This window comes from Capricornis sumatraensis, chromosome 16 (assembly GCF_032405125.1).
Source record: "Capricornis sumatraensis isolate serow.1 chromosome 16, serow.2, whole genome shotgun sequence".
Classification (NCBI taxonomy): Eukaryota; Metazoa; Chordata; class Mammalia; order Artiodactyla; family Bovidae; genus Capricornis; species Capricornis sumatraensis.
The window spans coordinates 35,701,410-35,715,095 of NC_091084.1; the positions used below are offsets into that span (position 1 = coordinate 35,701,410).

Genomic DNA, 13,686 nt, shown 5'->3' on the forward strand with positions numbered 1-13,686 from the left:
TCTGCAGTGAGAAGCCACTGCAATGAGAAGCCCTCGAACCACAACTAGAGTCGGCCCCTGCTCACCACAACTAGAGAAAGCCTGCATGCAGCAATGAAGACCCAGCATAGCCAAGAAAAACTTTTTTTTTAATTTAAAATCACAACAGAAATCAGCTTTGTCTGAAGCAGCTCTGAGGGGATGAACACATCCATCTCCAGGCCTGCCTGTCACCCGCTCCTTTGGGCTGCTCTTATTTCAGAGTCCCTGCTGGGCATGTGACTTGGAGCAGAGAGAAAGTAGACAAATGTGGGTTATGCTTCTTTTACTTTGAGGCTGCCCCACCACCCTAGACACGCAAGTGTCTTTTCCTACCTTGCCTTGTGCCTGTGATTTTCACAAGCAACAGTCAGGTCTGAGAGCAAAAAGACTAACAGAAGATGATACGCCACCATCACTCCGAGGACAGAACACCTGCTTTGACCCAGGTTCACTCTGAGATAAGCCCAGACCTCCAGGAGCTGGTGAAGCATGGAGGAGTTGGCCAACCACCTCCTCACTGAGCACAGGTTCACGATGACTTCTATTTACATCCCAGTGAAGCGCTTGCCATGAAGGGCTGGGTAACCACCACCAGCTTGCTTGCAAAGCTGGGTCAGGTTCCTGCAGCAAGAAGCAGGCAGGCATCAGACAGGAAATCCTGTAGTTGAGGGGCACTGCTTGCATAGTTTTGCATTGTTCCTTCAACTGCTAATCATGGAAGTCTACTCCTTGACAATAATGGGTCTATTAGACGCGCTCTGTCTTCTCACTTTCCGAGTCCCCAGGCCCCAGGGGCGTGGCCCCGTGCACACCCTGGGTAATTTGCTGTCAGCCTGCTCCCGCCTCACTCCAATAAAAGGGAAGGAGATCCAGGAAACTTCAGAACCTTTATATAATCATCATTCCAAGGACAGATGGAAAACCTTAACCAAGACTCACGCCCACCCACACAGCACCAAGACACCCTCCAGCCTCTCACTCCCATGGGGTCAAATCTGGAATCTTGAATGCTTTTCCCCTCAGCCTTTAAACCTACATCTTATGTGTCAATGGGCATCACCTGAGGTTACAGCAGGTGATGGTGTCAGACCAGGGAACTAAGATGTCTATCTTCCATTCCCCAGTTCGTGTCAAGGGTGCCTGATGTCCTACTCTGGAGTATCTCAGATGTTTCTGATGTTCTATGGGAACCTTGAAGATTCTGGTTCAGTGGCTGCAGGCGGGACCTGAGATGCTACACTTCTAGCAAGCCCCCTGTGCGACCCCTGCTGCTGGTCTGAGGATCACACCTGAAATGGTGACATAGTCTACAGCTTGGGTAACCAACCAAATGTTTGTTTGTTTGTTTGTTTGTTTTTTTCAGGATTGTCCTGATTTTAGCACTGAAAATCCTGTATTCCAAATTCTAAGAACCACCCTCTAGTCCTGGGCAAATCAGGACAGTTGGTTACTGTACCTATCAGACAAACCTCAAGTCTTCCCAGAGTAGAGAGCAGTCACAACGGGCAACAATCTTTCAAAGGAAGCTCGTTCACTCCCTGCTCCACGAGCTGGCAATGAGACATCAGAGGTGGGAACACGTGAGGGGCCCTGCTCAGTGCTGGGGGGTGTTGCCTCCATGGATAGGGGTTCTCATGGTCCCATGGAGGAGGGAGACGAGCAATCGTTTGGGAGTTGGAGGACCTGCCTTCTCCTTTTGATTCTGCTAGTAATTAGCTATGTAACATCAGGAAAATATCTTAACCTCTCTGATCCTTTTTTATTAAATAGAGACTGACAATACCTGTCTCACAAAGCTGTCATGAAGAATATATGGGCTAACATACACATAAGCCCTAAGCCTGGAAATAATGTTTTTTTAAATCCCACCAACACATTCTATAATCACTGACTTGTGTTTCCTCTGCTCGCCCTACCTCAGATACCCCAGTGGAGTTAGTGATACGCAGGGTGAATCCACCAGGACAGAGGAGAAGGGAGAAAAAGGAAGAGGACCTTTGACTCCATATGACAGGTGACACAGGAAAGATGAGCTTTACAGAGGACACGGCTGCTCTTCGTGTGTGTGTGTGTGTGTGTGTGTGTAAGTCTCTCTCTCTGTGTGTGTCTCTGTCTCTGTGTGTGTCTCTGTCTCTGTGTGTGTCTCTGTGTCTTTGTCCTTCTGTCTTTTTTTTTCTGTCTCTTTCTGTCTCTCGTTTCTTTCTTTGTCTTTCTGTCCTTCCTCTGTGTTTCTGTCTCCCTCTCTTCTTTCTCTCTCTCCATCTCTGTCTCCCTCTCATTGCCTGCCAGTCCCGACAGCACCCATACTGGGTCCAGAGCAGGAAGGGCAGTGAGGGGAAGGTCGGGCTCAGGTGGCAGGCGTGTGAGGGACGGTCATCTGGATCCCTCGGGGTTTGGGAAGCTGCAGGACTCCAGGAACAGGGAGAGAGAGGTGGTGGAGCAGAGACAGAGGCTGTGAAGAGGGGGGTCCCGTTTCTAGCTCTCCTCCTTTGAGGGTGACAGGCCAAGAGGCGGGAGCCCATACTTTGCCATTGGCTGAAGGGCTAGGGGATGGACCTCCAGCCAAGGAAAGCAGATGGAGATCAAGCCTCTGCTGGACACCCAGCCTCTCTACCCACCTGGTCCAGGAATCCATTCTGAGTGGGAATTCTAGGTCTGCGGAAATCTGGGACACCCAGTTTAGCCCTCTTGAAGGGGAGGGAATCACACTCTTTGCTCTCTTTGCTGTTCAGGTCAGTGGAAAAAAACAAGATATTTTCCTTCCCACCTTGAGGTTTTCCTTTCCTCCCAAATTTAAACAGGAAATACAATTCAACATGTGGAGTGTGGGTGTTGAGCTCACTGGATCTAATTTTGGTCAGGACGAAAGTGGAGGATGCGGGGCCCTGCAGCTGCTTCTCAGGCCAGATTCTCAAGGACCAGGTGGTGGCCACTCGGTCCCTGAGTGGGCTCCCATCTGTGTGTCCCCACAGGTGTGTCATCCATCTGTCCTTCCCCTCCCATCTTCCCCAGGTCAATGCCGAAGCAGGAGGCAAACTCAGATCCAGTCTGTACAGCTTTGCAGCCTAAGTCACTCTCTTCTGACCCCAAACAGGGATGATGATAATACCGGCCTCACGTGTCGCAATGAGGTTACCATAAATTTATTGTATGAAAGTCCCTAGCATGATGCCTGCTACATAGCAGGTGCTCAATAAAACACTGCCTGAGAGTGAAAGCAGAAATGAACCAGCTTGTGTTTGCCCAGGCTGGACAGCTCAAGTGGGCATGGGCCTCGGGGAGCTTGTGTCAGGCAGGGCAGGGCCAGCCCCCTGTGATCTGGCTTCAGTGGACAGTAAGCAGAGTGGGCGTTTCTTGCCCAGGACTGAGTAACATAAAAAATTACTCTCCCAGAGCAGTTACAGAAACTGCGGGGCAGACAGAGTCTATGCACCTCCTGGGGTCATGGGGCAGGGTGACTTTCCCCAGAGGACAGCTGAGGACTCATCTGCCTGATGGAGGGGCAGCAGTGGTCAGAGCCCTGGAGGCCGGCCTACTGGCCTGGTGTTGGCTGATTTCAAGCAAACCCTCCAATCCCCCGGGCTGAGCCTCTCCCAGCAGGGACAGTCATTTATTAGCTTATTATGTACTGAGCAGGATGATAAATTATTTGTATACACTGACTCATTTAATTCTCACAACAAACCTAGGCATTATTAGATGTGATCACTGGTGAGAAAACCAAGGTCAGGAAGGGGTAATGCCCAAGGTCACATGGTCATAGCGAGGCCCAGCCAGGACCCCGGGGCCGGGTGCTCAGAGGCGGCTACCCTGCTGGTCCACATGGCCATCCCTGTGCCTGCCCCGACTCTTCCCTTGAAGAGTGATTGGAAATAATTGGAACTGTCACTGGAAGTAATGAGAAGTGACAGAAGCTGGGTTGGAAGGCTTATTGCTCCGAGTTGGAATGACCCCCACAAACGCAAGCCTAAATTTAAACAATGAATTCACAAAGCAATCTCCCTCTCCAGGATTTGACACCCCCTCACCCCCAACACCCCAACAAGAAAAGTAAGGATATGTCAGGGGCTTAGACTGTTCAGTACAAATGGATTTCTTCTGGAACAAAAAATTCCTTCTTGGCTTGATCCTATTCACTTTCCATGCGGACAAATGCTATTGAAACCTCAGGCGAACAGACTATCATTCTTAACTAAGAGATCCAAATTCACTGATGTATTTCTCTCTCTTTTTCTTTTGTTTTTAACTTCCCATGAGGGACAGGGAACCAGAGGCAGCTATGGAACCGGCAGGCTGTGATGGAGAATGACCCATAACTTTCAATAGGTGAGGACTTCGGGAGATCCGATCCCTCCAGGAAGCACCGGGCTGAATGCCAAGGACACACGCCGCTGAATCCATCCCTTCTGATGGCGATGGGGGTGATCCATCAACTCACCAGCTGTTTATTTAGCACCAGCCCCACTAATGTGCAAGTGCTGCTGGCGACCGATGAACACCAGCCACCAGCCTGAAGATCCACGTAGAAACATACAGCCCATCTCATAAGACAGCACAGGATGGAGTTGCTTCCTCCCTGGGACACCTAGAAACCCTGGTACTTTCCTCAATGACAGCACTTGTTTATGCCAGCCCTCAATGACAGTCTTGTTTATGACTGTGTTGCCCCACTGGGCTGACTTCTTAGATGCTGCATTTCGTATCACTGGCACCTGGGGGTCTAGCACAGAGCCTGAACTGTAGGAGGAGCACCCTGCCCTGCCTTCTCTAATTGTTTTGTGAGTGTGGGTGTGTGAATGAAGTCAAAAATGTTATGGGGTACACATAAGAGCTCCTGGAAGCTCCCAAAAGTTGTGGCCACCTTTCCTCTGTGCGATAGAAAGAGCTCAGAGAAGCTGCTCTATAAAGCCAGAAAGGCTAGCTTTTAGCTTTGGCATCCTCTGCTCTTGCTTTTTCTATGCCTTCTTCTTCCGCCTGCACCTCTTTCATCTCTCCTGTTGTAATGGCCTGAACTCTTCAGATCCCCTTGCTACCTGGCTTCAGAAAAAGCTCCCATATTCCACACCGGAGTCTGACGATGGCTGCCCATGTTCCCATCTCAGTGTGGTCACAAAGGCAGTGGCTTCTCGCCTGCCTTCCGCAAAGACAAAGCAGACCTCAGTCTTATCACCAGCAGACTCTGGCTGGGGCTCCACACCACTGTCACTAGCAAAATCAAGACTGTTTGATTTCAGCCTTCTTCCCCATTCTGGTCTATTCAGTGCCAAAGGAAACAAACTTTTATTTTTCCAGAATCTAGACAGTTAAGCTCAGATAACCAGAATTTTTTTTTTTCTTTTCTTTTTGGTACAGTCTGCATTCTTCTTTGGGGAAGGGAAACAAAGAAGTCAAAACTGCTCAAAAGAGGAATTTAACTAGAAAAGGCAATATATAGGGCAAGTCATAGCCAAACGTACACCATCAGCACCCAGTCAAAGCACCAACAAGGAGCTTGAGCTCATGCATCCTTCTCAAAAGCACAGTAAGGTCTCCACAACAATGGCCTTGAGGACTAGGAGAGTCTTCTGATTCATTAGCGTAGGTAACTTCATTCATCGGCAAACGTAATCTTTGTATGTCATATGCAGTAATTCTGGATCATAAACAATAAACATTAACCCAAACATTTCTTAACCATCTGAAGGGAGTACAGGATAGGGGGTGATAATGTTCTAACTCACCTTTCCACTGTGGGATTTATGGTTTAGAATTCTTTCAATAAAGCCTTACTTCAACCTGACCCTGTCTTCTTGGTAACACAGAACCCTTGACTTCAGAATAACTATGTGCCTCCTGAAAATTGGAAAGCAAATTGTTGTTGGGATCTAAAATGCTTGCTTGGTGTCTTGGCTCAACTGTTTACTAAGACGGTAATCTTGAGAAACTCACTTTATTTCTCTAGACCTTAGTTTATTTATTTGTGAAGTGGCATAATGATGACATTTGCCCTCAACAAGTGATTTGAAAATGAGATAAGGTATGTAAACTGTGGAACTTTGTACAAATGTTAGCAATAAATTCTGCTGTCATAACAATCCCACCCACATAGTCCTCTCTCAGGTACTATGAAGGAGCTAAAAATATACAATTCATATTTCAAAACCCAACCACAAGTTCAAATCCACGCAGGGAAACCATTAAGCTACATACTTAGTGGGCATACTTTATCATATGTAAATTATGCCTCAATTTTAAAAACTGAAGGAAATGCTTAATCCCTGTAAACAGTTCCATAAACAGACCTGCTACTCAGAAGTCTACCCTGGGTGTCCACACTTTGGGTTGTTTTATAGGTTACTCTGCTCAGGACGAGGCCCTTTGATGAGTATTTCAGGTACTAGACTTCCAGGGCTGAGGTCTGTGGCCATCTACCCTGACCTTGAATGATGCTGCCTGGCTAACAGTGCCCCAGGGCAGACCCAGGGTGGAGTTACAATTGCTCTGTTCACATCAGGCAGCCACCCCTTCTGGATTCATAATCATATGCTACCGATTCCCATGAGTGGGCAATGCCTGAAAAAAAAGAAATCAAACAATCATGGTAGCTAACACCCATGTGTTCTGACCACAGCCATGTCTGGACCAGCTGACAAATTTTCAGAATTATAAAACAAACCAGAGAATGTTAGTGGTATAAGGAAACTTAGAGATAACCTGAGTCTAGTAACCTCATTTCACAGAGAAACAAACTGAGGCTCAGAATGGTAATGACTTGCCCAGCATAAACCAGCGAAACCATGAGGCTGCAGCTAGAGCTGTTGATTTCCTGCTCGGTTCCTTGAAGGCACACCTACATCTTTAGGCCTTCAGGTATAATCCCTCTTCCCCCAAATACACCAGACATTATATAAGGCACTGCAGAAGTTTCCAAGATTTCCAGTTGAAATGGTTAAATTGAAATGCTATGACATCTGTCCTATTTTTCAGGCAATTTCTCAACATAAAAACCAAATGGCAATTATTCAGTGCTTAGCTCATTTAAATGGAGCATCTGAGGAGCAACTGTGATCTTGGATCTCAACTAATGAGCTAAAGTGGAGACAGAGAGATTTTCTACCTCGAGAATGTGTGCTAGGATAGATTATGGAGTTAGGGGGTCTTGTCTTGGCCCTTCCATTAAGCTACTTGTTTAAGTTTAGCCATATCTCTCTGAACTTTGATTCTTTCTTCATCACAAAAGAAGGGGTGGGTTTAGATCAAGGATTTAGTTGGGTTCCAAGGAATGGTATTAGGAGGTCACTGAAACCCTAGAAGTTACAGGAAAATTTGATGTGTGAATGTCTTTTTCTAAGAAGTGGATTCAGGGTTTTCATTGGATTCTCAAAGGGGCCTGGAATTCAAAATTTTAAGAACCACTGTACTGATTTAGATAGTGTCTTATCTTTTCCCCATGTCTGATAATCTTTGACTCTACCTTTTAAAAATGTCTGTCTAATTCATCATTAGTTATATTTATGAAATATACTCATGCATACTTTGCCCAGTTGAGCACAAGACAAAAATTGAATGAGACAAGATATGAGCCTACTGAGACCGATCCTCAAGCCATGGGCCAGCAGGCTGTTCAAGCATTCCTCAAACTCATTTTCTCAGAAGCAAAGCTCCTTCCCCATCCTGGCAAAAGTTTCAATGAAGTCTATTGTTAATCTGGTGCTAACAGGACTTCTGTGGTGGTCCAGTGGTTAAGAATCCACCTGCCAATCCAGGGGACACGGGTATGATCCCTGCTCTAATGATTCTACATGCTGCGGGGCAATTAAGCCCATGAGCCACAGCTACTGAGCCCAAGCGCTCTACAGCCCGTGTTCCACAAGAGAAGCCACTGAAAAGAGAAGTCCAAGCACCACAACTAGAGGGAGGCTACTCACAGCAACAAAGACCCAGTGCAGCCAAAGATTAATTAATGAGTAGTAGGAGAAAAAAAATTTTAAGTCTATTAAAAAAGTCTGGTACTATCGCTACAACCAATTTGTATAACAGATGTATCGTCTGGTCCCTGTCCATGTAATGTTCTATGTATAATTTTTGTACATAATTAAAACAAAACAGTACAGGTTGTATTTGCATTAATGGACAAGGAAGCACAAAAGCAAACAGTTAAAACTAGGCTCCTCACAGTTGTGTTGTTCCACAGTCAAAGAGTAATCATATTGCAAAGCTTTCACTTCTCTTAATCTTAAGTGTTTCAAATGTTTCAAAAATCCAACCATTCTAACAGGTAGTTCCCACTCTTTCAGTTTATGCAAGGTACTGAAAGTGATACCCAGATGAATGAGGCATGGAGCTTACACTCTAAGCATTCAGGTCACTATAATACAAAGCAGCACAACAGAAAGGCTGTTGAGATTCAAGGAAGGAAAGAAAGTATATTCTGTTGGCAAAATCATGGATGGGTATATGGAGGAAGTGGCATTTGAGGTGAGACTTAAATGGTGAACAGGATTTTGATCTGAAGTCAACAATCTGTAGGGGTGGAAAGTAAGAGGGCATTTTTGGTGGAGGAATTATAAACAAAAGCAGAGAACCAGAAAGAAGCATGTGGCATAATGTGAATATAGGAAGTATTCCAGGTTTATTGAAGAGTTACGTGTGTGTGTGGTGGAGGGGGAGTGAGTTGTGAATGATACTGTGTAATATCTTTAACATTTGTACTTGACATTATAGGCAACCTGGAGACTACTCCAGGTTTATGGAAGAGCAGTACGAGATCAAGGAATCAGAGAAATTTTGAATTTAAAATCCCCCCACCCTCATTCTACAGTCAAGGGAGTCAGAACAAGAACCCAGAAAGCTTTCCAGATTCCTAACCCAAATTCTTTGCCTTATAACAGCTGTTTCATGAGATTACTGGGGTAGCAGTGTGTAGGATGAAGGAGAGAGAGCTCAAGCAGGAGGCCATGTGGCTGCTATTACAGAAGTCTAGGAAGAAGTTCAGATGGGATAATGAGATGAGCAACAGGGGAGAGGGAAGGGTGGTGGGCAGAGGAGGGGCTGGGAGAGCCCACAAAGTCCCCCCTCTTTCTCCTCCATGGAGATCAGAGCACTTCTTGCTCATTCACATCAGAGAGGTGGGACATTTGATTTCACTCACTGGTGGGTCTAGAAAGGAAGGAGTCATTAGGTCCATGCTTGTTCAGATTATGAATGCTTAGCCCTTCGGACTCCCCTTCAATACTGAACTTTCTCCAGAAAAGAGGCCAGAAGTCACACTAGCAGTGGCCAGAAGCCACCCTGGAACTGCTCCTTTCAGGGACCAGAGATGATTTTAGGATTCAGTCAACTCTGAGGGCTTTCCTTCTGTCTTTGCTCGAGCGCCCACCCAGACATCCCAGGGCTCAAAACCTCAGCTTTACAATGTTGCGTTGATTTCTGCCGACATGAATCAGCCATAAGTATATATATGTCCCCTCCCTCTTGAGCCTCCCTCCCACCACCACCCCCCACCATACCACCCCTCTAGGCTGTCCCTCTGTGACTTCATACTTGAATAAAGGTTTTGAGATCTGGGATGTCATGAGTCTGTGCACTTCTGACAAAGGCGTAGATATGGCAAAAGCTTAATAGTAGGTGGTCATCCTCTCAGGTGACCAGTAGATGAGCATCCGGTTATGCACAATTCTAAGTCAGCAGCCCACTTGCTCTCTTCTACATGGCCTTTGGTATATAAAGACCGAACCCCCATCCTCCCAAGAAAAGACATCATGAAGAGAGACAACTTCTATGAGAAAGAGCATCAACCCAACAGATGATATTCTCACCAGAGGAATGATTACACACAGTAGGCACTCAATAAAAAAGGGCCAGGGAATCAACATTATCTTTTGATCCATGACTTAGTCTGTCTTCTCCTTCTCATGATAACAAGAGGCAGACCATCATCAAAGCCAGCTGATTTCAACTGACCATGTGGGCCAAAGTCACTTTCCATCAGAAACTGTGCCCAAAGCAGGCTGGAGTAGAGCAGGGGCTCAAATACCCTTGTTTTATTTCCCTTCCCCAGGCTCCTCCCATGGGCAGGATCACACTGACATTTCCTGCTCCATGAAAAGGGCTGAACAGGATCTCACTGAAGAAAACATCTTTAAGAGTCCTTCTGTGGAGCTGGAAGGCTGTATTCATGGCAGGTTAGTGAGCAAACAACCTACATTCAAATTCCGTCTCTGCTAATCAGGAGCTTACAGCTTTGAGTGTTATTATATTTGACCTCTTTACATCTTGTTTTCTTCATCTTTAAAATGGGGATCATAATAGTGGGTGGCCAATAAGGTTGGTGTGAAGAATAAATACGTTAACAAGATGGCCCATGTAACATGTTCAGCATAATGAGTACTCAGTGAATTTCAGCTGTTTTGAATAAGACTGCTCTGACGTTTGGGCCTAGTGACTGCTGGTGATTGGTGGCTTAGGGGTAGAGGCCATTAAAGGTGACGAAGGTGCCATCCAGATATGCCAGCTGTGCCCAGGAGTGATATTGCAATACTTGGCTGGTCTTTAAGAGAAGAGAAAAATCATGGCTCTTTACATGCCCTACTTGAGCAATAGTTCAGGTTGATCCACCTCTTTTATTCTCTTAACCTGGGTGATAGGTTATTGTTGGCCTGAGGCTGGCCTAGCCAGTTTGTAAGGTTTCAAAAAGAGAGAGCCTTAGACATCTATTTCAGGGGTTAGTGCCTCTTCGCTTTGGTTTGGGGAGGTTTTCTATCCATTAGGCCCCAAGCAAACTCCTGGTGTTTAAGGCTGTCAGAGACAGAAGGGACTCAGGAACTGTCTGGTTTGCTTGTTTTGGAGCTAAGGGAATCTAAGGCCTGGGTAGTGGGTACGCGGTCCGAGGTCAACCAGGTGGTCAGTTCAAAACCGGGGGGCGTTCTCCCCGGCCTAGTGTCCAGGGCAGCACCCATGCTCCACACCTGCTGGCTCTTTGAACTCTGGCTCACTTTTGCTCCTGGGTCAGCTGTAGCCCACACTTCCTGGTGCCTGTGGTGACTTTTCTTCAGCTCCCCAGCCACTTTCCCTGACCCAGTGCATCCCATTGTCAGCTCTTACCCATACATCCTTGATGGGCACACTGTCAACTCTTGCCCATACATCCTTGATGGGCACTGTCCTGCAGACCCTCCTGCTTCCTGCCCGGGGTGAGTCTGTGCCTTAGGGCCTCCCAGGCCTCAAGGGTCCTGCCTGGGTGACACCTGGAAGGGGCACGCAGGCAGCACTTCTCTGCTTCCCTCTCTACCCTCCTGCGCTCCATTCTTCTTGCTCGGCCTCCCTGTCTTGTTCTGCCGCAATATCCTCCTTTTTTCTCCTGCTCCCAGCCCTTTCCCTACCCCTCTCTTCTTCCCAGGCTCTCCGCACCTTCCTGATCCGCCTGGTGCTCGGCCCTTTCCCCTCTCCGGCTATCCTCTCCCCACCTCCTCCCCTACGCCCTTTTCGTTTACCCTCCAACACATCTGTTTCTAATCTGCGCCCTCCAGGCGCCTGCTTGAAACGAAAAAGCTCCCCCCACCCTCAGGAACCTGGCACAAAACATTCCTGAATAAACCTTCCTTCCCCTAATTCTCCACTTTCCCCAGATACCCCTGAAACTAAATACCGCCCGCCAAAGGACCCTCCACACCGAGCGGTTGGCGGCCCAGCTCCACCGGGAAACCCTCCACCCCAAAGCACGCTCCAGGCCCAGATGTTCGATGGCCGACCGGGCGGCCCTCCGCTGCCAGATGTGCTCAGAGTGGCCCGGGAGGCAGGCACAGGGAGGCAGGCTCACTCTGGCGCCGCGGGGACGAGCGTTCGGAGCCCGCGTCGCCGCCTGGGTGCGGGACAGTGTGTTCCCCGGGGCCACTCGCCCTCTCGTCCTCCCCAGGCACTCACCTAGCCCCAGCAGGACAAGGAGGGTCATCCCGATGCCCGGGCGCGGGCTCCTCCCCGCTCAGCAGCTGCCTGGCTCCGGTGGCGGCGGGGCGCAGCACAGAGCAGCCGACCGACCTCTGGCGAGCTGGGCGCGGCGACTCGGGGTGCGCGCGGGGCGGCTGCAGCCATGTGCCGGCGCGGGAACGGCCCCACGCCCCGCGCCCGGCTCCGGGGTCCCCGCGCCCCGCGCAGAGGGGCTCCTAGTGCTCGCCCCACCAGCTTGCACCCGGACGGGAGCGGGGACCCGGGTCAGCGAGGAAAAGACGAGACGGAAAAACGCTACCGCTTCGTGGAACACTTTTCCCTGTTTGGAAAGAAAAAGGAGTGAAGAAAGAGAGAGGGGGAAAAAAAAAAAAAGAGTGAGCTGGAACCACATGGTTGCCTCCCACCCGCAGCCCCTCCCTCGCTCGCTCGTTCCTCGCTGCTCCCTCCCCTCCAGCGCTCCCGGCGCGCGGGGCGCCGGCCCGGCAGCCGCGGGGGTCGGCGGGGGTCGGCCCGGGGCGGGGCGCTCTGTTGGCGGCCGCGGGGAGGACAGGGCGTGCGGCCGCGCGGGGGCCGGTGTGGGATCGACCCTGTAGGAGAGAACCGGGGACACTTGGGCCACGAGCGAGGATGAGGCCTTGTCAGTCTCCTCGGTCTCCGTCCTCACTTCGTCCTCATCTCTCCACTTCTCTCGCGCATCCTTTTCTCGCTCACACACACTCTGGCTTCCGCACAAGTCTGCGCTGTCTCGGCTTCCATCTCTCTCCATTTCTCTCGCTTTTGCATTCTCCTTGCCTCTCCCACCTCCTCGCTCCTCTCCCTTCCTTCCTCACTCTTTCTCCGCTCCTCAGCCCTCCCTGCCACGTTGAGTCGGGGTGAAACTCCACCGTTCCGGACGGCTCAGCCTGACGGTCGGGGCTGTCAAGTGCGGGTCTGGTCGCGCGCGCCTGACTTCCCCGTCTTCCCTTCGGCCTTCGGTCCTCGCTCTTTCCCTCTCGGCGATGATCCCAGCAGCCCACCCTAGGATCGGGCCGAGCTAAGCGGACGGGGCTTCAGAACTCGGTGCAAAGGGGTCCTTTGGGACGCCCTGGTGCAGACCACCCTGCACGTGGCCCTGGGCAAAACGGGTATCATCCTGTTTCAGAAAAGAAGGCAGAGGACACGGATTACCTCCTCTGTGCGAGGGACCCCGTCAAGGAAGCCCTGGGGGCGCCGCCGCGCGCTCCCAGGTGCCTGGGGCTCTGCCCACCAGGACCCCCGGCGGTGGGAGGAGACCGCAGTGACTGCCACACTCAGGGCTCAACAGCACTGGGGCTCTGAGAAAGCGTGGACCTGCACTCTCTGGTCCCTGGCCTCTGGATGTCCCTGGGGAGTCGGCAGCTCCTTCAGCCGTAAGAGGCACGACCTCACCCCAGTGCCGGCAGAGCGGAGCTGGGGCCAGCCTCCGGCGGGCGGCGGCGTCTGCCCTGTGCGCAGCAGAGGTTCATCCCTGGGCCTGGCAGGCTGCTCCATCACACTTTCAACCAGTTCTCTCTCCCTGCGCCTTTAGAAGCCAGGAGATGTACAGTCCTCCCTAATTAGCTTGTCTTTTCCGATTGCCAGGAGCCAACCCCATTTCATAGATGAGGAGAGCACAGGCCTGGAGAGGTTATGGCGCTCCCACCAGGCCGTTCAGAAGGGAAGGGGAAAGCGAGGGCTGCTTTTGGGGCTTTGGGATCAGCTGTGAGAATTGCGCCAGTAAAA

At 49.9% G+C, this 13,686-nt stretch overlaps 1 protein-coding gene across 1 annotated transcript in view; it reads right to left on the bottom strand.

Annotated features, from left to right (window-relative positions):
- The window catches only part of CLMP (CXADR like membrane protein), a 105,809-nt gene extending 93,097 nt beyond the window's left edge, over positions 1-12,712 (bottom strand). Inside the window, exons 1-3 of the mRNA XM_068987973.1 lie at positions 12,533-12,712; positions 12,037-12,265; positions 11,819-11,860 (exon numbers count right to left, since the gene is read on the bottom strand). Of these exons, the coding sequence (XP_068844074.1) occupies positions 11,819-11,860; positions 12,037-12,265; positions 12,533-12,712 (451 nt within the window). The remainder of the gene's footprint in view (positions 1-11,818; positions 11,861-12,036; positions 12,266-12,532) is intronic.
- Between the last annotated feature and the right edge of the window lie 974 nt (positions 12,713-13,686).